General features: G+C 39.0%; 4 protein-coding genes across 10 annotated transcripts; 2 read left to right on the top strand and 2 right to left on the bottom strand.

Moving 5' to 3' along the window:
* Positions 1-742: 742 nt before the first annotated feature.
* On the top strand, positions 743-8337 carry LOC103703174 (uncharacterized). 2 transcript variants are annotated; one of them, XM_008785938.5, is made up of 7 exons: positions 743-1013; positions 2036-2065; positions 3971-4069; positions 4391-4538; positions 6074-6380; positions 6494-6548; positions 7683-8332. In XM_008785938.5, the coding sequence occupies exons 1-7, from the start codon at positions 888-890 to the stop codon at positions 7755-7757; spliced, it is 840 nt and encodes a 279-aa protein (XP_008784160.3). In that variant the 5' UTR covers positions 743-887; the 3' UTR covers positions 7758-8332. The 2 variants fall into 2 exon arrangements, with proteins under 2 accessions (XP_008784160.3, XP_088565642.2); XM_088709516.2 differs by lacking the exon at positions 743-1013 and adding an exon at positions 1588-1714 and having other exon boundaries at positions 7683-8337.
* A 673-nt stretch (positions 8338-9010) lies between these two features.
* Positions 9011-11833, bottom strand: LOC103703173 (uncharacterized). 4 transcript variants are annotated; one of them, XM_008785936.6, is made up of 2 exons: positions 11158-11833; positions 9011-10623 (listed from the first exon to the last, which is right to left on the bottom strand). In XM_008785936.6, exon 2 carries the CDS (start codon positions 10485-10487, stop codon positions 9234-9236), a length of 1254 nt encoding a protein of 417 aa, XP_008784158.4. In that variant the 5' UTR covers positions 10488-10623; positions 11158-11833; the 3' UTR covers positions 9011-9233. The 4 variants fall into 4 exon arrangements, with proteins under 4 accessions (XP_008784158.4, XP_008784156.4, XP_008784157.4 ...); XM_008785934.6 differs by having other exon boundaries at positions 9011-10710; XM_008785935.6 differs by having other exon boundaries at positions 9011-10713.
* Positions 11834-13840: 2007 nt separating this feature from the next.
* LOC103703172 (sm-like protein LSM3B) lies at positions 13841-17722 on the top strand. Its single transcript, XM_008785933.5, has 3 exons — positions 13841-14130; positions 16181-16276; positions 17395-17722. The coding sequence occupies exons 1-3, from the start codon at positions 14014-14016 to the stop codon at positions 17473-17475; spliced, it is 294 nt and encodes a 97-aa protein (XP_008784155.1). The 5' UTR covers positions 13841-14013; the 3' UTR covers positions 17476-17722.
* A 608-nt stretch (positions 17723-18330) lies between these two features.
* On the bottom strand, positions 18331-21906 carry LOC103703169 (Plastid-lipid associated protein PAP / fibrillin family protein). Of its 3 annotated transcripts, none has more exons than XM_088709515.2 (7): positions 21419-21906; positions 21143-21261; positions 19982-20104; positions 19207-19305; positions 19066-19110; positions 18916-18973; positions 18331-18757 (listed from the first exon to the last, which is right to left on the bottom strand). In XM_088709515.2, exons 1-7 carry the CDS (start codon positions 21852-21854, stop codon positions 18630-18632), a joined length of 1008 nt encoding a protein of 335 aa, XP_088565641.2. In that variant the 5' UTR covers positions 21855-21906; the 3' UTR covers positions 18331-18629. The 3 variants fall into 3 exon arrangements, with proteins under 3 accessions (XP_088565641.2, XP_008784152.4, XP_008784151.4); XM_008785930.6 differs by having other exon boundaries at positions 18331-18727; positions 18900-18973; XM_008785929.5 differs by having other exon boundaries at positions 18900-18973.
* Positions 21907-24284: the final 2378 nt, after the last annotated feature.

Consider the following 24284-nt stretch of genomic DNA (forward strand, 5'->3'; position numbering starts at 1 on the left):
GAGAAAAGTTTTTTTTGATGTGCTGGATATGTGTTAGCTCTATATAACATATTTCATAAGTTGAGTTAGATTGTATTGGAATTAATCCAACCTAACTATCATACTACTAGCCAAATCCTTTTCCACCTAGAATACTTATTTACTAGCTTATTTTGCAAGTTATATTTTTATTTTTTCCACTAGTTTAGAAAAAAGAATTTCTAACCTTTTTCCACCCAGAGGACTGTGTAGCCCTTGATTGCTAGATTATTTGATGGAGTTCGAGAGTTATACAACTCTCTACGATGCAAAATACATAGCATAAAGAGATCCTTTTCGTGTTGGAATTAATCCATCCTAACAATCATACCACTAGCCAAACCCTTTTCCACCTACAACACTTATCTACTAACTTATTTTGCAAGTCATATTTCTATTTTCTTTTCTAATAGATTAGAAAAAAGAATTTTTAACCTTTTTCCACCCGAGAGGAATGTGCAGCCTATGATAGCTAGATTATTTAATGGAGTTCGAGAGTTATACAGCTCTCTATGATGCAAAATACATAGATTGTGCTGAAATTAATTCAACCTAACTATCATACCACTAGCTAATTTCTTTTCCACCGAGAACATTTATTTATTAACTTATTTTGCAAGTTATATTTCTATTTTCTTTTCCACTAGTTTAGAAAAAAACAATTTCGGACCTTTGAACCCAGGCCCAGCTAAAAGCCCATATACTCGGGCCGACGAGAGCAAGAAGGGCCGAGGATAGAACCCTAGACCAGTGAAAGAACCAGAGAACTCGGCTCCAATGGCGGAAGCGAAGGCCTAGAAAATAGAAGCGCCCAAAGCCTCCGTTGTTTGTTCTCTCGCGCGACTTTCTTCGAGATATTCAGGGTGGAGATGCGAGCGGCCCCATGGAAGAGCGTGCTCAGATTTCGGAATCCCCTGTCCCCGACTACCGATTCCGCGCTGTTCCATTCTTCCCCCGTCTCATTCGCCAAATGGAGGAGTAAATCGGACCCTGATGTTCGTTCCCAAAGGCCAACCCTTTTCTATTTATATTCCTTTTTTTTCCCTAAGAATACTTTGCATTTCGTGGGGCTGATGGGTAAAGATTAGCTCAAAAGATTTTTTTTTTTTTGTAAGAAGAAGATAACGGAGGATGGGCTTGATTGGTTCTTGTGTGCATTGATTTTAAATAGCACAAGTCACTTCAAACTATTGTTCTTCCCATTCTTGTTTTTTTTTAATTAAATTTATTTGATATAGAGGAGGCCTTGGAAGCTCTAGAATTTGCTATTTCTGTTGGTGAGGTTAATTAAAAAATAATTGGTGATGGGTTTGAGTGGCTTGTGTATTGCGTAATGGGCACTGGGTGTCTGATAGGTTGAATTTAAAAGGCATCGGCTACTTTAGGAGTTTTTCTTCTTTCTTTTTTTTCTTATTAATATAAAGGAAAGATGCATTTTTTTTCTTTTTTTTTTCTTTTTATTTTTATTTTTTAAAGCTTGTGAAATAAATCAAAACAAGAAAATTCAGTCATAAAATTTAGCTAAACTAATCATGCCTAATTATTCGGTGTCAGCTTTATGACAAAGAATGAAATTTCATAATCGGGCTAAGCCGTAATGGGGAGAATGATCGAGTTGATTGTGAGTTGGACCAGAAAATACAATGGAATCAATTAAATTATTGCTTAAACATAGAGCTGCGCATCCATGCCAATGGTAAAATGCCAAAGTTCCTACTTTCTAGATTTTCACCATTTTGTTACTTTCATTGGTTCACTTTTGATATACATATTTGTTTTCTTTCAGACTTGTTATCTTACGTAGCTATATATACCGAGGAAGCCATGAGATAAAGGGAATAAATAGCTGTTTCTGTTCCTATATTATCAACTCTAAAAACATATCTGTGCTGTTTGTGCGGACATGTATGTGTGCATGTTGTGTAGATAATCTATATATGATTTGTAAGTCATATATAATGCCTTCACATCTTCATCGGTTATTGACATGTAATATTTTGTGATCTTAAACTTTCAGGATGAAGGAACAAACCAAGAACAGTCCAAGGTATAACATGTCTGGATCTTTTATATCTTGTTTAAATTAATTAGATAGCTTTCACTTTTCATAATTATTTTTTTTTGATGACATACCTATATTCTTCTATTTTGGATGAGTGTCTCATGTAAGCATTCAACATTTTTTCCGATGTTTTGTTTTCTTAAAGTTGCCAGGCCTCCAAACACTGGACTTTCCCATATCTTAGTCCTGTAATTGATTGAGAATTAAACCCTCCAATAATATATGCTCTCCCCCCTTTATCCGATGCACTTTAAGGTTTATAGAAAGTGTTAACTATGGTCAAATATCAAGGAGAAGGTAAAATTCCTTGCGCATTTGTGTGGCTGGACAAATTCTAAATTGGTGTCAGTTGCTGAGGTCAAAGGTGGCCCAAGAAAATTATGGTGGAACTGCATGATCTGTGAGAATTGAGAAAACTATGAGATAATGACTTTGTAATCCATATTAGAACCACCAAATAAAGTCATAAAAGATGAACTACTATAGAGAGGGAAGGAGATAATACAATCCTGTCATGGTCTCTAAAATTAGGCACCTTCCTTTCTAGAATGGCAGATCTTGATTTGGCTTGATCTGAAGGGCCTACAGCTGAACTTTAATTTTGTTGCATAACGGAACTAGTCAATTAAGGCTGTATCATTCTCACACAATATGGAGATGGAAAAGTTTTTAGTTGGTCATGTTTTTCTTTGAAGTTGAAGGTATGGAATTTGAAGTTGACTCAAAATATTATAACGATTGGAGAAATTCATTCATGCATCCTTTGAAGCTGGAGGGGAATGGAGCATGGAGGTGATCTTAAATCATTCAGAACCAACTAGGAAGGGTGGCTAAACCTGATGAATAGTGGAAGCGGGTAAAGTGCTGGCATTCCAGCCAAATAAAGTATGTTCCCATCCTTGCAAGTTTGAATGTAATGTATAGATTCTTCCATGTCATTGTAACAATTGGGAAAAGAGCTTTTCAAAAGAGCAGCAACAATAAGCAAGTAGGAGACGCAACAAACTATTACTACTGCTGCTATAAGCAAGTAGGAGACAGTTTGGGATTTGCTCTGAGAATAGATTCGACACCATGAGTTAGTGGTTGCTGCTCTAAGAGTCCCTGAACGGTCAATAGGATTACTCTGGATCTCTTTGGAACTCAATATGTTCCAAGACACAAGGCATCTTTGCTTAGCCTTATGCTTACTCTTGTTTGTAGAAGTGGTCAGACATTTGTTGATGGACATTTCAGAGTATGTTTTGCCCATAAGGATTCTTTATCAATAGTCATCTTCAAATTGACAATAAGTATGTTTTGGAGTCTTTTGATTCTCAAAATTATCATATGCTGTTTTGAAATGATTTATGGTCTTGAAACTACTTTCTCCAGAGTTGTTTTTCTTTCCTTCAAGGCGGATAATGGCATATATGTGAAAACGCAGATCTCATGCTATTGTATTGCCTCTTCGACTTTAACTGATTGTCAATTTTCTAATTATTAGTCTGTACACCATTAGATGTAGTGGATTAAGTTCTGCTGTTCTGGTGACAATTAGACTAAATAAGAAATTGGCAAGCTGAAGGAGAAAAACTTGATCGTTCTATAGCCATGCTACGGTCTCTTGAATGATCACATTAGGATATATTTTTAATGGGGACTACTGTCAAGTAGGAGATGTTTATGCTTTATGCTTACATATCATCATTATTGGGAAGTAAATCTCTAAGATGCGGTCCAAGTATCGATAATGTTCTCAGGGACTTAATCAAAATTAATATGCAAAACTCTTCTTTATGGCCAAGTATCCTCATACATCTCCATTAGCATATTCTGATGTTTCTGAGAGTAATTTCTTCTCCTAGTCCTATATGTTGGTGTAATCTGACAAAACCATGATTTGGACAGACTCGCATCAGATTTTCAGTTCATCAAAAGCGATCTGATGCAAAGGCAGCTCTCAAGAATCTTCTTTTCGATGGTAGACCTTCTCAGCAATATTTTCAGGTAAGCATAGCTGGTAAATTTGTTTTTTCTTTGACAGTTGGCTCATTATGTTAATGATCTCTAGGACCTTGTCCGGAATCGGTAGTCACCTTTTCTAACTTCGATTTGATAACCTGATTGATATTCCATCTGCACATTGTTAAGTGAATTCTAATTAACGGTATAATTAATTGCTTTCCATCATTGTCAGTGATATTTTATTTTGTAAATCATGCCTATCTTTTTCTTCTTCTTTTTCTTATGTCATCACCTTCTTTTAGAAGCAACCATGCAAGCTGTATAATGACATGAATCTACCTGACATCTTGGTTTTATTAATAGGATGAAGATATCAGTTGGTCTACTGATAAAAAAAGCAGCAGAAATGTCAAAGCAAAGGACAGTTCACATGATTTTGATAAACATCAACGGTCAAAGAGTGCTGGGAGACCAAAGCCCCACAGTAAAGGCAAACATAGTGCAAACAAGCGTGAGTTTGGTTTTCCAGATTATTGTACTTTGTTATTAACATAATCCTTTGTATTTTATAGCTGAATTGTTAAGTAAACAATTGGTTCATCTAGTGTTCTCAATGACAAGATTTTAAGAGCTACATTTGTTTGCTATTATTTACTGCTATTAATATTCGTACTGCTGCTGCTGCTGCTAATACAAATTGCCTTATCTTGTATTCTTTTCCTTGATCTCCATAATATGATGGTATTGAGGTATCAAGAAAGTGGATGCTCAAAATTCTTTTCTCTACTGCACTTATCTACTAACTCAATCATATCCTAGCAATGCAGCATGTGGATTAACATCACATGGATGTCATCTTCTCTTATCCCTGCCTCAAGAACTTCCTCAATACCGTAGCTTATATGCTTCTAGAATCATCTCCTGTATCTTAGTGATGCTTTACAAAGTCATAGACTCGCATGGTCTTTCATTTTTCTTGACATCTTGAAGTATGCTCATTTCGAGTTTCTTCATAATGTCCCTTTTTTTATAATTGCCTGACAAAGTCCTACAGTTAAAATTTTAGAAGATTCTCTTATTAATTTCGAGGGCTCGAAAACTTAAATCTTATTCATTGAAATTGTAAAGATTCAGAGTTGCATGCTCTTTCATTCTACTTGACATGTTGGAATGAGGTCATTTAAAGTTTTTTTCATAATGTCCCTTTCTGTTTGTAATTGCCTGATGAAGTCCTATAGTCAAATCTTAAAGATTCTCTTATAAATTTCTAGGGCTCCAAAACCTATATCTTATTCATTGAAACTATAAAGCTTTGGTGGCAATCCTTTGTGTTTCTCCTGTATCCTTGTAAAAATATCTGCTATCCAATTCTCATCCTTCATGCAAGCCCTTTATTTGGCATCTGTTTTTGTTTTTTTCTACTGGAATGTTATTCTTGATAATTCACACTATTTCCTGACTAGCCCAAGACTTTATTCTCGGATTATACTTGTTTGATTTGGTTGTCCACGATTTAAGGGTGGATGTTCCTGCTACACTCCTCTGTATAAAACTTTTATCCAGTCTGACATCTCTACTGTCAATGTCCAAGTCTTTCACAAAACTTAATATGCTTTTTACTGGAATCCCCTTTGTTCCATTGGAATATCTAGGTGAAGTATTAGGGGCCCATAGTGTTGAAACTTAGTTACTGTAAATCTGTTGCTTTTGAATGTATAAGCGGTTCATAGGTTTTTTGCACAGTTTGCTGAAGAAAATAACTCTAAAGGCATCAATTTTCTTCCAGATGAACACAATTTTAGCACAACACTCATTTGAATTAAGGACACTAGATTGGAAAAAAAATAATCAGTTTGCCATTGCAGCCAACAATAACGTCAATCAAATTACATTCATTTTTAGATACCATATAATATATGCAGTGTATGATACTGCATACTTTATTATTTTGATCCCAAAATTCATGCTTGGGACCAGATTATTTAGTTACTGATTTCGTTGCCTTTATACTCATAACGAGATAACATTTCTTCCTTTTTTTTTCAGGGTGGCGCAATAGGCAGAGCAGTTATGATGAAGATGATTATGAGCATCCTGATACAAAAGTTTCAGCTACCTTTGGCGGACAAAGATGTTTTACCTGGTCTTTTACATCAGGGGAAACCCTTCATTTTCAGAATTATGCAACCGGATTTGAGTGGAGAGATAATTCAGAGCGGATCAAAACCAGAAAAAAAGTATGGAGTGAAAGTGATATTGAGGATGAACCAAGTGATATAGGTTCCCAATCCCATAGAGTTATCCTTGGATTGCCACTCACAGGCCTCTTAAAATTAGATGATGTTAAACATGCGTAAGTTATTGTTGTACAGACCTTGTCCTAAATGATGCTACTTGGTTCTCATAGTTACTGCATTCTTATACCATGTTACTCATTTAGACCATGTAATTTATTACTTTTCACAGTTTCCATGCAACTGCTTTAAAGTGGCACCCTGACAAGCATCAAGGCCCTTCCCAGGTTTGTTGTCAACTTTACTAACTCATTATTCATTTGATTTTCTTTTGTGTGTGTGTCTGCCTGTTGAATGGATCTGTTTTTTATATGGGGGAGACTGGCCAAAGATAAACTCCCACTTCCCTGACCATGGCCTAAAGGTTAATTAGCTTGTGTGAAGGGTCCAGCAGGCCTACCCCATAAACTGATAGATCTGATACATATCCCACTTAGCGGCTATCCTATAGCCAGTCTGCTTCTATTTTTTTATAACTTAGTCATGACAATTAAATGAGGGCAGGCCTTGGTGCAATTGTAAGGTTTGGTCTATTGTAGCCTAGGTGTTACGGGTTCGAAACACGAAAACAACCTCTCGCTCGCAACGGTAAAAGGCTGTGCGCATCTAAACCTCCTCAAGTCCTGCAGTGGTGGGAACCTTATGTACTGGGACATTCTCTTTTTTTTTGTTAAATCATGACAATTAAATTATTTTGGGTGGGACATTAATCCTTAAATTGCATGCAAAATTTGGCTGGAGTAATGGTGTACATTTTTTTCCTGAAGACAATTTATGCACAAGTAATAACTTTTTTTTCTTATTAAATCATATATGTCAGTTGTTTATTGTTCCATTTAAGTCATTTTATTTCAACTTTTATTCTCTAGCTTAGACTATCATGTGTGGTCACAAATTTGTTAATTTTTATGACAAGTTACAAGATCTCGGTGTGTATCATTTTACCTGCTTTTTTTTCGCTGGATTTTGCCTTTTGCCAGTTGTGGATCGTGAATCACATGAACCTAGTTTGTGAGGATAGGGTTACATAATAATGGGTCAGTGAGCTGTGCGTGTCTGGACACCTGTACCATCACTCTGAACTTTGTATTAGCTGGAAAAAATCATATGGCCTTGTTTGAATTTATCATGTGTTCCACTACACTCTAAATCAATAGTTGTTCTGTATATCTTTTCTGAAGCAAATAGTTGTTATATATCAACCATCTAATTCTTTCCAAGTTTTTGTTCAAATTTCTAGAATGATCTAATCATGTCTCACCCATTACTTTTTGTTAATCGTTAGTAAATCTTTTTATCTTGCATTCTGGGTCTTTTATTGCTGAAATCCTGAAAAAGGAACCATGCATGTGTTAATGCAGGCAATTGCTGAGGAAAGGTTCAAGCTCTGTGTTGATGCATACAACTCCCTGTGCAAAGCCTTGAATTCCAGCTAAGGCATTGGTGATAATAGTAATCAGGCATACCTTGTGCTGGAGTTTTTCCATGGAGCTGTGTATGTTCAAGTTCTCATGTAATACTTTCTATATATATATATATATATATATATATATATATATATATTAGAGAGAGAGAGAGCTAAGGTGCTCTCGAGAGGACAGTTGAGAAGGTCTTCTCATCTTAAAATAATGATAGATCATTTAATTTGAAAATTCAAATTGTTGAAGATAGCTATAAAAAAATGCTTAGATCATAGCAAAATATGATCCTAAGTCATTTTAACCACTTATTTTTATTACCTAGTTGATGCAGGGATCAGAGATCACCAAACGTTTTTATGGATTTATAGTATGATCAACAGTGTGAATCTTCGATTTGAATGCTCTATTTTTAATTTTGGAATCAAGAGAATTATATATTCTCAGAAGCATAGTTTCTCTCAAAAGATTGTATAATGTATTTTGTATGAAGTTTTTGTGGCAGTGAATAAGGGAAGGCAAGGAGAATATCATAAGGATAATCTTTTCATTGATGTAATTCCAATAAGCTGTTGATGGACTTGTCTTTGTCTACACTATAGCAATGATATTAAAAAAATAACCACTAGTTATCAAACTATACTTCATGGTTATGCATTCTAGAACGTCAAAAATAATTAAGTCTCCCACACCGATCTGTTTTAGGTCATATTTGGCAGCCTCTTTGTGGAAACAATGTGATCCAAGTATGTCTAAATTGGAGGTTACGCACTTTAACATGATCATAATATTTAAAAATCCTGTTTGTGAAGTTTTGAGTAATATGGGCAATATATAATTGAACCCTGTTTAATTAATTTCAGCATATATGGTAATGATAATGCTCCTGCTTCAGCATTTTCCGAACTCGCTTCCTTGCTAGAAGTGTTACTAAAACATCCACTTTCCACACTTGCTCAAAATTGTGGCAGCTAAGGCCATGTCTCCGTCACTATACATAGGCATGATACATAAGCTGTGTTAGAAACTGTGAAGAGAAGCCAGTAAAAGAAATAACAAATCGGGGATGTATGCCACCTTCTGGACAGTTTCGACTCTTTCTGAGTCGCACATGTATTTCGGAAGACGAACAGTATGGCGGACTAGGTCTACAGAGCTCCGAGCGTGTTTTGTATTCTGATTGCTCGTAGCATACTCACATCCATGTATAGTGAGAAGCCGGTTTACCAAAAAAAAAAAAGAAAGAAATAACAAATCCAAGATCTCATTCATTTTGCACACAGAGCAGCGATCATTCCAACTTTGAAGGTAGATGTAGAAACACTTACATGCTCATCTGACAAGGAAATAAAGGTTTAATTGCATGGCCCATGTTTACAAGTTCAATGGAACAACAATACAAAACAAGGACTTCATCTAGGAAGTACTTTAGTTATAGGCTGCTGCAGCTTACCATATCTAAAGCTTGAATTCCACAGTTCTCCAAATCATGCATCATGACTGATATCTCTTCAAGTTAAGATCAACCTCTAACTCCCTGCGCTTCAACTCCAATGCCAACCTTTCATTCTCAAGCTTCATCCTTTCATTCTCCATCCTCAGCTTGTTCAGTTCTCTGTCTTTCTTCTTACTGAATCGTTGCCACTCGAAGCTCTGCTTTTCAAGCTCCAGCATCTGAAGTTGAATTTTCCATCTCTGCTCTTCCAGCTGAAGTAATGGAAAATTCTTAGAGTGCTTCTGCCCGCAAGCAACAGCAGACATGTCTTGGGGATGAGGCTGTAACCCTGAAGAGTCTCCAAAACTCACTTCTTCATGGTCTGCCAAATGCTTCAACCTTTTCTGGAAGCATGCATCCCCAGCATCGCCATGCAATATTGCAGCATGCTCCTGAGCATCATCTTCCTCATCGTCGGTACCTGCGCTTCGATCATCTTCATCGTTATTTCCATGCACAGCCCTCCTTGTGTCATGCTCATCTCTACTACTGAGAGCCAGCTGCAGAGATCGTCGAAGCGCCAGATCGTGAGGTAGATGCAACCGATTCGCATTGTGATATGAGCACATCTCCTCATAGAATAGTTGCTTTGAACTCAAGATCTTCTTCACTTCATCCTTCAGCTTATCAGATATGTGCTCCATTTGGCCCAACAGGGCTGGATTCTCCACCACCATGCAAGCTGTGCCCCTTCCAAGAATATCTATGAGCCTTTTGTATCTCTTGTTGAGATCATTGAACTTGTCTTCACACTGCTGAGGAGAAACATAGCAGCCCCTCTCTGCCATCACTCTTGATATAGACTTCCACTTCCTCTTTTTCTGCAGTACTGCACATTTTCTCCTCCCACCATTGTTATATTCCGGCATGGCATCCTCTCCTATGTAGGAAATTGCAGTTATCAGTAGCCTAACCATTCGATCGGTCCACTTCATCCGCTGCCATGGAGGGCCCTGCTTCCGTTTGCCAGCATCATCCTGATCATGGACTCCGTCCTCGGTGAAGCTCGCTTCGCCATCATCACTCATGGAGGTTTTGAAATCTTTCATGTGATTGGCATTTAACGGGAAAACTTCGTGCATTATTGGTGAGTGAACCATCAATCTCTGATGTTGGATGCTGCTTGGCTGTTGCTGGTGGCGACGAAGGGACTCTTGTGGGTGGTGTTGGTGATGCTTGCGCACAGAACCTTGCAAGTCCAGTACCCCATAAGAAGCAGGCATCATGTTACTGGTTGGTAAACTTTGCTCCATCTATTGTGCTGAACTCTAGACAGAAAACAGCCTCTTCGCACTTGGTATATACCGAGGATGCTGCATACATCTAACCCTCCCCAAACCTCGCAATGGCAGGAGTCTCGCCGCCCTTCTTTTAAGAGCTTAAATTTGCCTGTTTTGTATTGAGAAAAGTTTTCAAATCTAGCAGCAATTTTTCCCAGCAATAAACTTTGATGACATGCTTCTTGGTAACTTCAATCTGCTGTCGTGGAACAAAAGATCAGAATGGATCGAATTGTTAAACTTCCTTTTTTTTCTTCCTTTTGCGAGGTCTTAAATTAGACTACTTCATGGGAAGAAAAAAAAAAGGAGCTTTAACTCAGAAGCTCCACCTGGTTTCTCCACAACAATCTCAGAATCTCAACAAAACCTACCTGAATCTTAGGTAAAAAAAAAAGGCATAAAGAGAAGTAAGATAGTACGAGAAAATCATAAAAATCCTAAACGTAAGCGAGACAAGAGAGAAAATCGATCAAAATCACCACCAAATCTTCTTCATATTTCTGGAAAACCAATAACCATCAGAAATTTCAAGTTCAGCTTCAGATTTCTCCATAGATAACGAGATCCAAACTCCAAGAAAAACCCAAAATGAAAGCCAAGGTAATCAAATATGACTTCACAAACAGATGATTATCGGACTTACCTGGATAGAAATGCCTGCATGAGAAGCCCAGTCGAAGTTATTTGGACGAGAAAGTCTGAGTTTTTCTTTACCATTTTTTTTTTTTTTTGTTTAAGGCGAGGTTGCCGGGGAGTTTTAGAATCACCAAGGAGACCACCTGCCGGCCTTGGTGACGCACTGAAAGGAGGTTGGTTTTGATACATTGCATGGGGGAGTGTTGGGTGCAACATTTTTGGGACCACATGACCCCACAGCCAGTGCAAAGAAGTCCTCACGGAACAAGAACTGGTTCCCATGCATTGAACGCAAGCCAGGGTTGGTGCGCTTTGAACAAGGTGGTTTTCAGTCAATATAAAAAAAAGGAAAAGGGATCGTTTTGTTTTCCAACAGTACTTCTAGTAAATTTATCGTAACATATTTAATCCTAGCTACTGTGTAAGAGTTTTCTACTTGGCCAAACTCTTAGTAGAGTAGTCAATAACAGCTAATCAATCACACGCCAATGTGATTGTCGGATTGTGTGAGATGGTCGGATTCTAGGGAGGCATTTGGAAAAAGTAAATAGCAATGTGAGAAGCAAACTACTCCAACTCCCTCATGTGAGATGGTGCAAATTATAGAACAGGCATTTGAAAAAAGAAAGTTGGAAATTTTACAAGTAAATTGAACTCCAATCAGTACTAGAAACTTCTATGGAGTCCAATCATCAGTGATGTTTTTTAGGCTTCCTTTTTCTCTTGAAATTTATTGCTTTCTATTTATTATAATGTAACTCAATATTAAGCTTTTCAGTCTTTTGAAGACTTCCGTCGGTTTCCTTTTTTCTATAGTCTTTTTGATAGTGACGTAGCTGGTTGTGTTTATGTGAAAACAGTTAGAGCAGCTGATCCACTGAAGAAAAAAAAAGAAAAGAAAAGACTCCTGACGGGCTTTGTCACGAGTCACAACCCACTACTATCTAGGTGGATTGCTGATCAAACTAGCATACAAAACTCTTTAGTTACATAAAGTGAACTTCAAATGAAAAACAAGAATGAACAATTAATTATGCCTAATTTATCCAACTCCACGACCATCGACCTCCGAAATTTAGATCAAATCGGGGTGAAGGGCATCACCATGCTGGAGAGAAATATCGTCCAGAATTGCTTGTCCAGCCAACAATCTGATACTTGATTACCTTCACGACAAATATGAGTTGCCACGAAAATATTCTAAGATTCGCCGCCATGCCTTTATATCGAGCTCCACCTCCATGAACACATGGCTTGTTAATCCACTTAAATCTCCGTCACCTGGAAATAATGAACAGCGAAATTAAGGCCAAGCCAGGCTCAAAATAAAGCTCTCTTTACAATATGTTCTTTTGCCAGTAATGAATATTTGATGCATAAAACTAGAATACATACTGAAACGGCGCTCTCCCAATTGCCCAAAAACGGCGCTCTCCCTTGGAGGGGGGCCGATGGAGGGAGGAGCTGATCCGTGAGGTTTTTGGGGAGCAGCTGGCGGAGTCGGTTTTATCCCTTCCTGTTCCCTTCGGGGGTGGAGCCGACAGATTAGTTTGGATGCCGACCGGACGGTCGCGGGTTCGGGTTAGAGATCTTCTTGCCCTGATCGGTAGGGAGCCAGCCCGTCAGATTGAGGGTGGGTGGATATGGAGGATGAGGATTCACCCCCGTGTGGCGTTATTCATCTGGAAGGTGGCTTGGGGCTGCCTTCCTACGAGGAGCTTATTGGTTCGGCGTGGTATGGCGGTCTCTCAGTGCTGTGAGGAGTGTGCAGATATCGAGGAGACGATCGAGCATGTCCTTCTGCGGTGTCCTAGAGCCCGAGAGATTTGGCGGATGGCACCAGTCCTACTACCCGATTCGGTGGTGTTTGCGCAGGATTTGATTCATATGTTGAGAGTCTCCGTGCGGAGCCCCAGATTTGCTGAGGCTGGGATTGTAGTGGCATACCTGTCCTATTACATATGGCTGGACAGGAATGCCGGTCTTTTCGAGGGGAGGAGGTCGTCTCCGAGGATGGTGGTAGACAGAGCGATGCTATCTGCGAGGGAGGTTCTTGCGGCTACCGTCGGGTTTTCTTCTGGGTTAGCCAGGGACATCTGGGGTACTTGTCACGCTGTTTCAGCGCCCTGGTTTGCCCTAGTTTCTTGGGTACCCCCACCCCCTGGCTTTCTCAAGGTAAATTTCGACGGTAGTCGGTCAGCAGATGGTGTGACTGGAGGGATCGGATTTGTGATCAGGGACCATCTGGGGAGGATGATAGCAGCAGGAGGGCGGCGTACGCCGGGTCTCACAGTGGTTGGGGCTGAGTTGCAGGCGGCATGGGAGGGTATATCCTATGCATGGCATGTTCTTGGTGTGGAGAGGGTATGCCTCGAGGGTGACTCTTCTGTGGTTATTGACTGGATTCGAGGAGCGGATCGTTTTAGAGATGGCCACCCCCTGGTTCGGGAGATCCGTGGGTTGGTGCGATTGATGGGTGAGGTTCAGATTGGACATGTGTTTAGGGAGGCGAACAGAGCTGCAGACTGGGTCGCCTCCTTTGTAGCCCGGCACTCCGGAAATTTTCTGTGGACGTCTGTGTCGGACGTCCATCCTTCCTTGTATCTCTTACTGTCCCGCGATATGGCTGGGTGTACTCACGTCAGAATTATATGAAATGAGTAGCCGCTTTTAACCAAAAAAAAATCGAGTTGTGATTTATAACCGTTTGTGGAAAGAAAAAGAAAAATCCGCATCCAAATAGAACTGGGAGAAGCTGTGTGTACCTTCGTTACGATTAAAAGTTTAAAACCCCCTCTTCCACCTCCAAGGTACGCAGCGAGCCGGGCGAGAGGAAGAGAGAGAGAGAGAGAGAGAGAGAGAGATGGCGAGCGAAGAAGAGAGCGCGGTGAAGGAGCCGCTGGACCTCATCAGGCTCAGCCTCGACGAGCGCATCTACGTCAAGCTCCGCTCCGATCGAGAGCTTCGTGGAAAACTTCACGTAATCTCATTCTTACTCTCTCACCAGATCTCTTTCCCCCAAAATCTGTTCGTTTTTCGCTGCCAAAACCCCAGAATCAGCTGTCCGTATAATTCGTAAAATCCTTTTCCTTTGATCGTTTGTGTCTCCACGATCTCGGGCATGTTTCATACATGGATTCTTGATCTTGCCCGAGTGTTTCCGGTGGAAAAATTTCCTTTTGTTCCATTTTTCTTGATTAATGGGATAAGAAATAGGGTGTTCTAGGGTTTGAACCCGTTGGCTCGATTAGTTGATAGAATCGATCGGAGACATAGACCATACTGCTGGCAACAAAGAAGAAAACTTTTTTAACGTCAGTGATTTGGAACGCTAGTAAGGATAAAACCAGTTTCATGGGGCAATAATGTAGCAGAATCATGGGAAAAAATAGTATTCGTATAAAAGGAAAACCTTGTGATTGTAGTACGGGTAGGCTGTTCGGGCTTGTTGAAACCGAACCAAACCTAAGATTGAAAGTTGGACGGAAAAACCTTCTGGGGTGAAAGCCAATGCACTATAATCATGAGGAATTAGGGAAATCAGAGTGGATAAACGCTCGCCATGGTTTGAGTTCCGCACCAGATATGGAGCATGAGTGCAGTGAGGACACCTCAATTTCTTGCTATAATGGAGAAGCAAAAACAGTTACAGGGAGTCCACAAAAGAAACTCAGTGAGCTTAGTGTATCTCTTCAACTCTAATCTCCTTTAACCCTGTACTTTATACAGGTTTAGTCCATTATATGTTGAGGAAGTAACCAGCAGAGGGAATCTACCAGGTGCTCCAGACAATGGAGAGATTAGGAATCTGGTAGCTAACCACCCACCCCTCTCAAAAATATGTCCTTATTATGCTGATGTAAAAACTAGTAGTAGCTATAATGATTACAAGAATGCAGAAGTCTTACAGTGACCACCTTTTTTATTAGAAAAATAATTGGCAGTAAGTTTCTTCTTTTCTTTAAGTTTTACCTTTCTTTAGAATTATATTTATACACACATGTATTACGAAACCACGCCACTATTACCAAGGCTCTAGATATACATCTTTTGAGAATATGCCTCAATGACGTATGGTTAATAGTGGCTCTGATGAATGGTTTCGCTAGAGTAGGTGATAATGATATCACCATTTTAGGAAATGAGTTCCATGAGAGAAGCAAGAAGGTCAATCTGCTTCGAATATACAACATGGATTCTAGCGATGCAATGAATTTGGACCCTCATGCTGGTCCAAATGAATCAATCTTCTCATTGGTTGCATTGATGTGGTCCCTCTACGCCTAGAACACCAGAATATCGAACCATGAAAGTATATGGGTTGGTGATTGCAAGGCACCAATTGTACATGTTTATATAATTATATCCATTTATTTCTCAAAAAAAGCAAAGTAAATGTTAAACACATGATAGTCAAACCTGCTGATTAAATAGAAAAGAAAGTAGCTTTAAGGGATTTTTTTTCTTTTAATATGCTGAAGTGATACTTGCATTACCTGACCACTTGTCTTCAAATTCCACCCTTGCTAAATTGCTCTTGCTTTTGTGCTCAGCTGTGCTTTTTTTTTCTCCCTCTACATCCTGTTTAAAACGTGAAAATATTGTGATTTTCATGTTGATATCAGATTATGTATGAAGATGTTGTTATACCATGGTATCTATGTGCAACAAATCCTACATATTTGCAGTGAAGTTCCATCCAGATACAATTTGCCTTATTGTGGCATCTTCAAGGAAACATCACTGACATTTAAAATCTCTCCTCATTTTAAATATGTTACTTAAATTATATATCCACTGCATTTATTTTCATAGCTTGCTCAATCCGCAATTGCTTCGTTGCATGGACTGCCAGCATTTCTAAAGAAATTTAGAGAAGTATCTTGGCATGTTAGAATTATTCAAAAGGCTGCCTTTGCTTTGGTCATATTCAAACGTCCATTTGCTTGTTGACTATCTAGATTGTGACCTAATATCTGTTTCGTCTTAAGTTAGCACTGTGTAGACACTGATTTTTCCTCTGCTTTCAGGCATATGATCAGCACTTGAATATGATACTTGGGGATGTTGAAGAAATAATTACTACTGTAGAGATTGATGATGAAACTTATGAAGAGATTGTCAGGGTAAGCAAAATCAATTTTTGTACTTTTTGGCTTTGTGAAGCTGACTTTGTCGCGAGAGATAAGTAACTATTCATAGTAGTGTATTGGAATAGTCATTGGTATTGATCTTTGTAAAGCTTGCTCAGATCCTTGTTTTTTGGTTTTATTGGTGTTTTCTACAATTCTTATTATTGTTGTCCTTCTTTTCAATGAACTTTGTCGATCAACTAAATGTCATGAGCAATCAAGTTTATGAGATGTTCCAGCCATTTTCAAATATGTTTAAACCAATCGGTTTGATGATGGTCCTGACAAGGTTGGTCCAAATTAGTGCTTTAAGAGTTGATTTCTAGGTCCTTCATGATGTTCTATAGGTTGATGTATGTGATTGTATAGAAAGATTTGCACTACATGTTTATGAAACATTCTGCTTTCATATTTGTTTAAATTGAATCTGGTTAGAAACTAATCCTAACAAAATCGATCCAAATTAATGATTAAGTTGTAAGTTTTTAGGCCCTTCATGATCTGCTTTAGATTGATGTATGTGGTTTTATGGAAATACCTGGACTACATATCATAGAAGAGGTCAGTATTCAGTGGAGAAGGAAATAGCTACTGAAACACCCTCAACCTTGGTAACTTCTTGTTTGGAACAAATGCTGGAGTCAGACACCAAGATTATTCGGCACTTAACGAAGAAATCTGTCAATTTTCTTAGAATTACAAAAGCATTGAGACTTTCAAGCAATGTGGCTAGCAATATCAGCTGAATTGTGAAGCAATCATCTTGATACGTCCTGTAGTTTTGCTGGATGAGAAAGGTGACTTCTCTGTTCAGAAGGAAGCTATAGCTATTATTCTGTGATCTTGGCCAACAAGTACTCAAGCCTTTGTACAATGTGAATGGTTATATAGTTTAAATAATTTTAGCCATTATATGCTAGCCTTTCAGTGAGCAAAATAAAAAATGTTTTAATTTTACCTATTTGTTGAAGCTCTTGATAATCTGCCAGATTTGACATCAACAGTTAATTTTAGTTCCTGTTTTCTTAGTGATTATTTACGAAGTTACTGATCATTGCTTCTGTTGAAGTAAATCCATGATTTCTGATTTTTCTTATCAACCGTTCTTTCAGACCACCAGGCGCACTGTGCCCTTTCTTTTCGTTAGAGGAGATGGAGTCATACTGGTTTCTCCACCTCTGAGGACAGCATGATCAAGCTGTAGAATTAGGTCAATGGTGAGAGGTCACTGGTGGACTTTGTGTCTCCAATATTGACTGTTGTGTTACTGTCCTTTTCCCTTTTGGATGACAACCAACTGCAAGTTCTCGAAATTGTAATCATCTATATGTTAGGTTGGAAACAGATATGAATATCTGTATTATCTGTGATAAGCATGTTTAATTTTAAGCATCCTTGTTACGACTGTTGATTGGTTGAATGAATTAAATTATATTATCAGGTTGGGTTATTACTGTTTTCTAAGTCTTTTTTAATGTGGCCATATCTTCATCCATAAATCTCCCTGCCATAAGAGGTCTTGTATGCCTTGTGTCTAAGGGACTTTTGTTTCCTGTGTTTTTTGATAGGGTGCGCCCTTCTGATGTTGTGTTATTTAAGAGTGCCAAAGAATTATTCCATCAGATCTTTAGGCCTCAAGTTCTAGAATAATTGAAAACACCTAGGCTTGAACCAGGAGCAGCACCTGTTCGTTATCACTTTGCTGCGGGTTCGTCTGGGAGGCTTTAGGCGCCTCATCAGTTTGAGGGCCTGTTTGGCTGCCTATCAATTGAGGCTACTGAAGAACTGGATATGTGATATTGAAATTAGAATAACTGCTTTTCAGTTGAGCTCAACTGTCACAATAATGAGTAATTTCAACTATCAATAGCGTATGTAACTCAAGTAGTCATAGATTTGCCCCTAATTCATAAGCACTGTAATAATTTATTATTGTGAGATGCAGACCTTCATCTTTCTCAAAACAAACACTGGATAAGTTGGCTTGTGGTCAAATGTGGTATTTGTTGCAGTGCTACCATTACACTGTCATGCATGCAATCAACATATGTTCAACTGCAGGCAAATAAATATCTAGGAATTCAAATGGAAGGTTCATTTTGCAGTACACAATTCCATGCCCTGGAGAAACATCTTTCCCTTTGATTCTTCTCTTGTTTTTGTGCCCCTCAATGATAAGCAACAGTTAACAAATAAACATTTAGGAATTCAGAATGAGTTTAATTTCAAAGTACGCCATATCATGCCCAAGATCTACATCTTTCTATTATATTCTTCACTTGTAAATATTCCTCTAAAATGTAAGCTCACATTAAACATTGTTGATCCAAGAACTGCTTTGGTAATGTTATATCATGGATGAAGTGCAGCTGAGCTCAATGTTCACGAGCTCAGACTCTTGCCTGCTCGGTCCTCTCCAAGATGAAAATGTTGCCCTTGTCATCCCTCCCAATCCGCAAGGTGTCATCAACATATCTAATGATGTTTAGAGAAGACAAAAAAGCGCAAAAGGATATCCATATCAAAAGGACAACTATCTTTTTTTTCTCCTTAACAGAAGATGATCTAATATAAGCATATTGTTGGATTTTTAGATTTAAGATTGTAAAGAGGATACGTTATTTCAAGCCAACCTTCTGGATTGAAAATGGCAAGGAGAAGATCGTAATTCTTCTGAAAAATACTCATCAACTGTGGTATCCCCACGTCAGCATCAGTCAGGAGGATAAAGCTTTTAGTCATCTGAAAAGAGTTCTCTGTGGTGTGGTTGCAGATGGTTTTACCTGATCCGGAGTAATGCTTGAGTTCTCAAGTTTAATGTCAACTCTCTGTGACAGAACAGATGCAACAATGAACTTGAGAAGGAATTTCATGATCACGAACTCCTTGTAAGTCTAGAGTTTGAAAGATGGGAGTTGTCTCACAGTTTTGGACACAATCTTGTAGGATGCCTCAATTGTCAGCTGCCCTGTCAGCAACTTGAATGCCCTCACATTAAACTCAATCACATTGACTGCCTTTTCCTGTGAGTATTGAGAATCTGAAGTTAAATTTTCCATTTACTTGAAGCAATAACAGAAGATTATGGCTTTTTTGCTTACATTATTATAACATTAGACACAATTTAATTTTTCTTCACACTAAACACCCTCTACCAATTTTGGAACATTGCCATTAGCTCTGCTTTACGTGCCATTGCATAAGCACTTGTGCTGTTTTGCAATGTGATATAACAATTTAGTATTGAATAAAATAATACGTCAATATTTAAGCACTGATTTGCATCTAGTCATTACTATACCCAACCGATTAAGAGGATATCAAGGGTGGGTTTGTCTTTGTCCATGTAATGAAGTGGTGCGACATACTTAAAACTGCAAAAAATATTTTTATATAACAAAATTTCAATGTATTAAAAGATTTTTTCTTTTTTTTGAGGAAAAAACTCCATTAAAGATTTTTCTAATTTTTAAGTAAATGCCCCAATATTGTTAGATGAGTTCTTCCCAGATAAATGAGGCAATCAGCACTAACATATCCGGTGCAACACAATGGACAGCCTCTCTGGAGATACCATTGTGATAACTTCAGTCAGGCCAACATGCGGAGCCCCAATATTTATGCATGCATGATAAGCTTTCTTTTACTTGTTGGATTAATGTGATGAGCTTACAAATTCTACAGAAGAATGGATCTCACCTTTGCAACATCAATTATCTGCATGAAGTCACCAAGAGTGATGAAGTCACGCAATCCGAGCTTTGTTCTCTTAGCCCCCAGTATTGTAATTGTGCTGTAAACAAGCTTCCAGCATCCATCCACCTAGTTTTCTCCCAAGTATTAGCATGTATTACCGGAGCAATCATAAATATGATTAAATTGATTAAACTTCAAACAAGAAATTGGTCCCCAAGTTGATACATGAGGTCAACAATTTGCTCGCTCAGTATGAAAAGGAATTCCATTGTTCAGTTCCCAATTACCATCTACTTGTTTGTCAGGTAAGGTCCCTGCAAGTACACTTGCTCAATCTGCATTTAATTTCTTTGGAAAATATCCAAGATCTCATCGAACTGCCTTTAACAGAAAGTTTATGCATAAAATTTTCAATCCAGCTAAGCAATCAAGACTCCACTGTCTGAGAAGCAGTAGGTAAACTTCATACATATTAGTATATTTTCAGGTATCAAAATGGTTGCTTTTATGGAAGTAGCTGTCTGCTTTTTGTTAGCTCAGCAGCTCAGTTGTTTAGGGAACTGCAGGATTATTTGAGAACACAAACTTATCTAAACTTGATGCTTGTAGAAGAGGCTAATTTTGATTAGTACTTGCTTGTGAAAATTACAGGAGATTGAGATGAAGAATTATTTGTAAAGTGTTAATTTGTTCATTAGATGCCTTTGAAACTAACTTGAATCACAATAAACTTCATGATGCTACTTGAATCAAAATTCTGGGAGCGGATGTATTATGGATAGTGCAGAGAAACAGGAGGTTGACAATAATATCAAGAGGTGATTTTGTCAGAGAAACCTAGGAATTCTGTGTTGGTATTAGCGCATGAAGCAAAGATGATGAGCCCTTTGAAAAAGAGAGGCACTCAAATCAGTGTTGGAAAGCAAGGCGAAAGATTAATGAAGACAATGAGGAGCAACCAAAATAAAGCCCTAACTTGAAATGAGTGATGAAGAAAGATATATAAAACTGACCATAAAAATATTGTTGGTTTTGGTTCTAACATTTCTGATTGGACAAATAAGATTACATCTAACATTTCGAGCTATACAAAAAGAAAATAAAAGATTTGGATGACTTCACTTAGTTACCTGTGTCACAAACATGAAGATGACATTGGAATACCTTATCTAACAGATTATCAGTTGGCTGAGGGGTGGGGTTTTGGGACTCCAGTAGCTCCACCAGGCCTTCGATCTCCAATTTCTTTGCAGATGGGACTCCAAAAATCCCTCTGTTAACACCTTAAATGCATGACGAACCATTATCACCATTGCCATCACACATCTTGCTTCAACAAAGAGATACATACTCGCTTGTGGTTCTATCATGGAATATATATATATATAGACAGCAGAGCAACATGAAACAAAACCAAAGACTTGTAGTAATTCACATTACCTTCTAATTTCTGGTAGAGTGCCGATCTGATCTCTTGAGCTGTCTTGTAATCTCCTTGGAGTTGTTTGTCTACCCCTTGGTTGCCAGTGGCATCATCCGGTAGTCCAGCAGTCGGTGCTGTTGCTGCTGAAGCAAAGGCTGACTTCGGTCTCTTCCCCGATGGGTAGTCTCTGCCCTTGGGGCTCTTGATTCCCAGTTGGGTGGATCGGTTCGCCTCGAAGTGCCTCATGGGTGCAGCATTGCGGCAAGAAAATGGTGGCCAGATGAACAAAGCAGCCATTGTTCTCCAACCATAAGAAAACTTCGGTTGACCGAAGAAGATGACACCAGGGGCTTCAGCGCCGTGCGGTAAACCTACGGAATGTTGAGTTCCAAAAGACTGGGTCCACTGGCCGAAGAGGTTTACGGTCCAAAAACCCAGCCTCCACAGGTACATGGAGCAGCTCTGTCCAATGTGTGGCTATCTTCTCGAGAAGATAACGATGCAGGCGCCGACACCACCTCTTAAGGGACAACTGGGCCTGGACTGGAGGCCTGCATTTCAAGGATAATAAAAAACTTATGGTAAGTTGGTGACAGCGACGGGACTCAACTATTGCAGCAACCCACAACCTCACCCCCACAAATAAATAAATATATATATATATAATTAGATTTATTAATTCTGTATAAATATTCAACATCTATCCAACGAATAATCAATATAAAACTAAATATACACTCATACGAATCCTCATATACTCCCTCCGTTTAAATCTTGACGTCTTCGTCAAACTAAGAATTCAAATCCATTCAAACCTAATCACAAGTACCATGCTTAGTTCATGGTCAACTCCAATGGATCAATGCTGCAGTATCTCCTAATCCACATAGATTATGGACTTAGTCCACTCTACTACCATTTGTAACAACTCAAGGCCTCACCAAAAAAAGATAGCTGGAAGGTATTATTTGGGTTTCTTGATTCTATATAAGTATCCAAGATCTACCCATGAATAATCGATGTGGGACTAAACACATGCCCGCAACTGTACCGTACCGGTGCTAGGCACCGGTACGGTACAGCCACAGAATTTGGTTCCGACCCCAAAGAGAGAAAGGTCAAAAAGAAAAACAGGAGAAGAGGAAAAAAAACAGAGAGAGGCCCATGCACGAGGGTGAGAGCACGAGTGGGGAAACGCGTCCCCCACTCGCGCCTGCGCGCATTCTATGCGTAAGGAATCGCTCGCGTGCGGTTTCCCGCATGGGCTCTCCACGCGAGGTAGCGAGCCCACGCGAGGGGCTTTTAATGCCACATAGTGGCATTTATTGCCACTCTATGGCCGAACACGTCAGCACGCGTTTTTTTTAAGCGGAACTGGAACCGAACCGATCGACGCACCGGTGTAGACCGACCGGTTCGTCGGTTCGGTCGATTCCACGTACTTTGCCCGTACGGGTCCTTACATACTCTCTTCATTTAAGCTCTAATATTCTCGTCAGACTAAAGGTTCAAATCTATTCAAATCTAATCACAAGCACCACGATTGGTCTGTGGTCAGCTCTAATAGATCTGTGCTGCAGTATCTCCCAGTCTACATAAGTTATGAGCTTGGTCCGCTCTAATACCATTTATAACAACTCAGGATCTCATCTAAAATGGCTAGCCTGAAGATATTATATGGATTTCTTGAATATGTAAAAACACTCAAGATTTATCCAACGAATAAACGATGTGGAACTAAATACATGCCTGCACGGGTCCTCACAACTATAGCATCCAATAAATGGTGCAAAGTAAATGGCAAAGGAATTCTAAAGTTGAACAATGACAGCAAGCTCATATACCGCATGATGTTGAAACCAACCTACCTTGAGCCAAAGAGAGGCCGTGGACGTGCACCACCTAAGATTAATAATAGCTACCGGGCTCAACTTTTTAATTATGCAAACATGCAGCGTTTAATAATCCTGGATACGTCTAGCATCACCCAACAGCTCACCCGTGTTTCTGTCATTCCAATCAACAATTGTTGCAGTTAACAAACACAATCCGAAGATACAATCCGTAGCCCGAAAGAAGGATCCATCGCGACGTCAACCGTTGGATGACGAAACAGCTGTTTTGTAATCTATGGAGGCGAACGAAAGATTCGGAGCGCTCTGAGATCTGTGCAAAAAGCGATCCAACGGTCAATCATTTCTAGGTACGATTCGAACCTTCTTTTCAGACGGTAGCTCAACCGGTAGATAAATTATATTCCTTAAAAAGGACCCTTCATCATCAAGTTACCCGGGATTTATCCAAAGTCGGCAAATATTATGCGGAACCCGTGACGTAGGGACTGGTAAATAGTTAATTAACCTTTTATGGAACTTTTCATAATTTTTTCATGCAGATTTCAGACTTTTTTACACGGAACCCGGAGACTAATTAGATCCACTTAACGAACGTTGCACTAAAATTTTTCTCGGGGCCTATTTATAGCCGGCTGGTACTGCCGCTCCATGTGAAATTTCTGATGCAGTGTTCCATGAATAATTGGACTTCTTTCAAGGACGCATTTACCCGTTAACGCACGAACGTTGCCGACATCATGGAGACCTGTTAACTTTGTACAAAATGATAAATAATTGAATATTCTTGAATATATGAGTATCATGCACTGCGATTCATCCATTATCGTGCAGATGAACGTCCACAGCTAGTGTGTCCATGAACCATCTCTGAAAAAATAGTAGCCTGTTATAGTAGTTCTCAACTTTTAATCTGCCTCATTTCATCCGCGTTTGCATAAGCTTGAGAATTAGGCTACTCAAATTACAACTATTGCCGCATTAAATGCATATTTTGTGTTGTTTTCCCTAATTATGCCTGTAAATCAAT

Source organism: Phoenix dactylifera, chromosome 13 (assembly GCF_051530095.1).
Source record: "Phoenix dactylifera cultivar Ajwa chromosome 13, Ajwa_hap1_PhDact_Kaust_v1.1, whole genome shotgun sequence".
NCBI classification, from domain to species: Eukaryota; Viridiplantae; Streptophyta; class Magnoliopsida; order Arecales; family Arecaceae; genus Phoenix; species Phoenix dactylifera.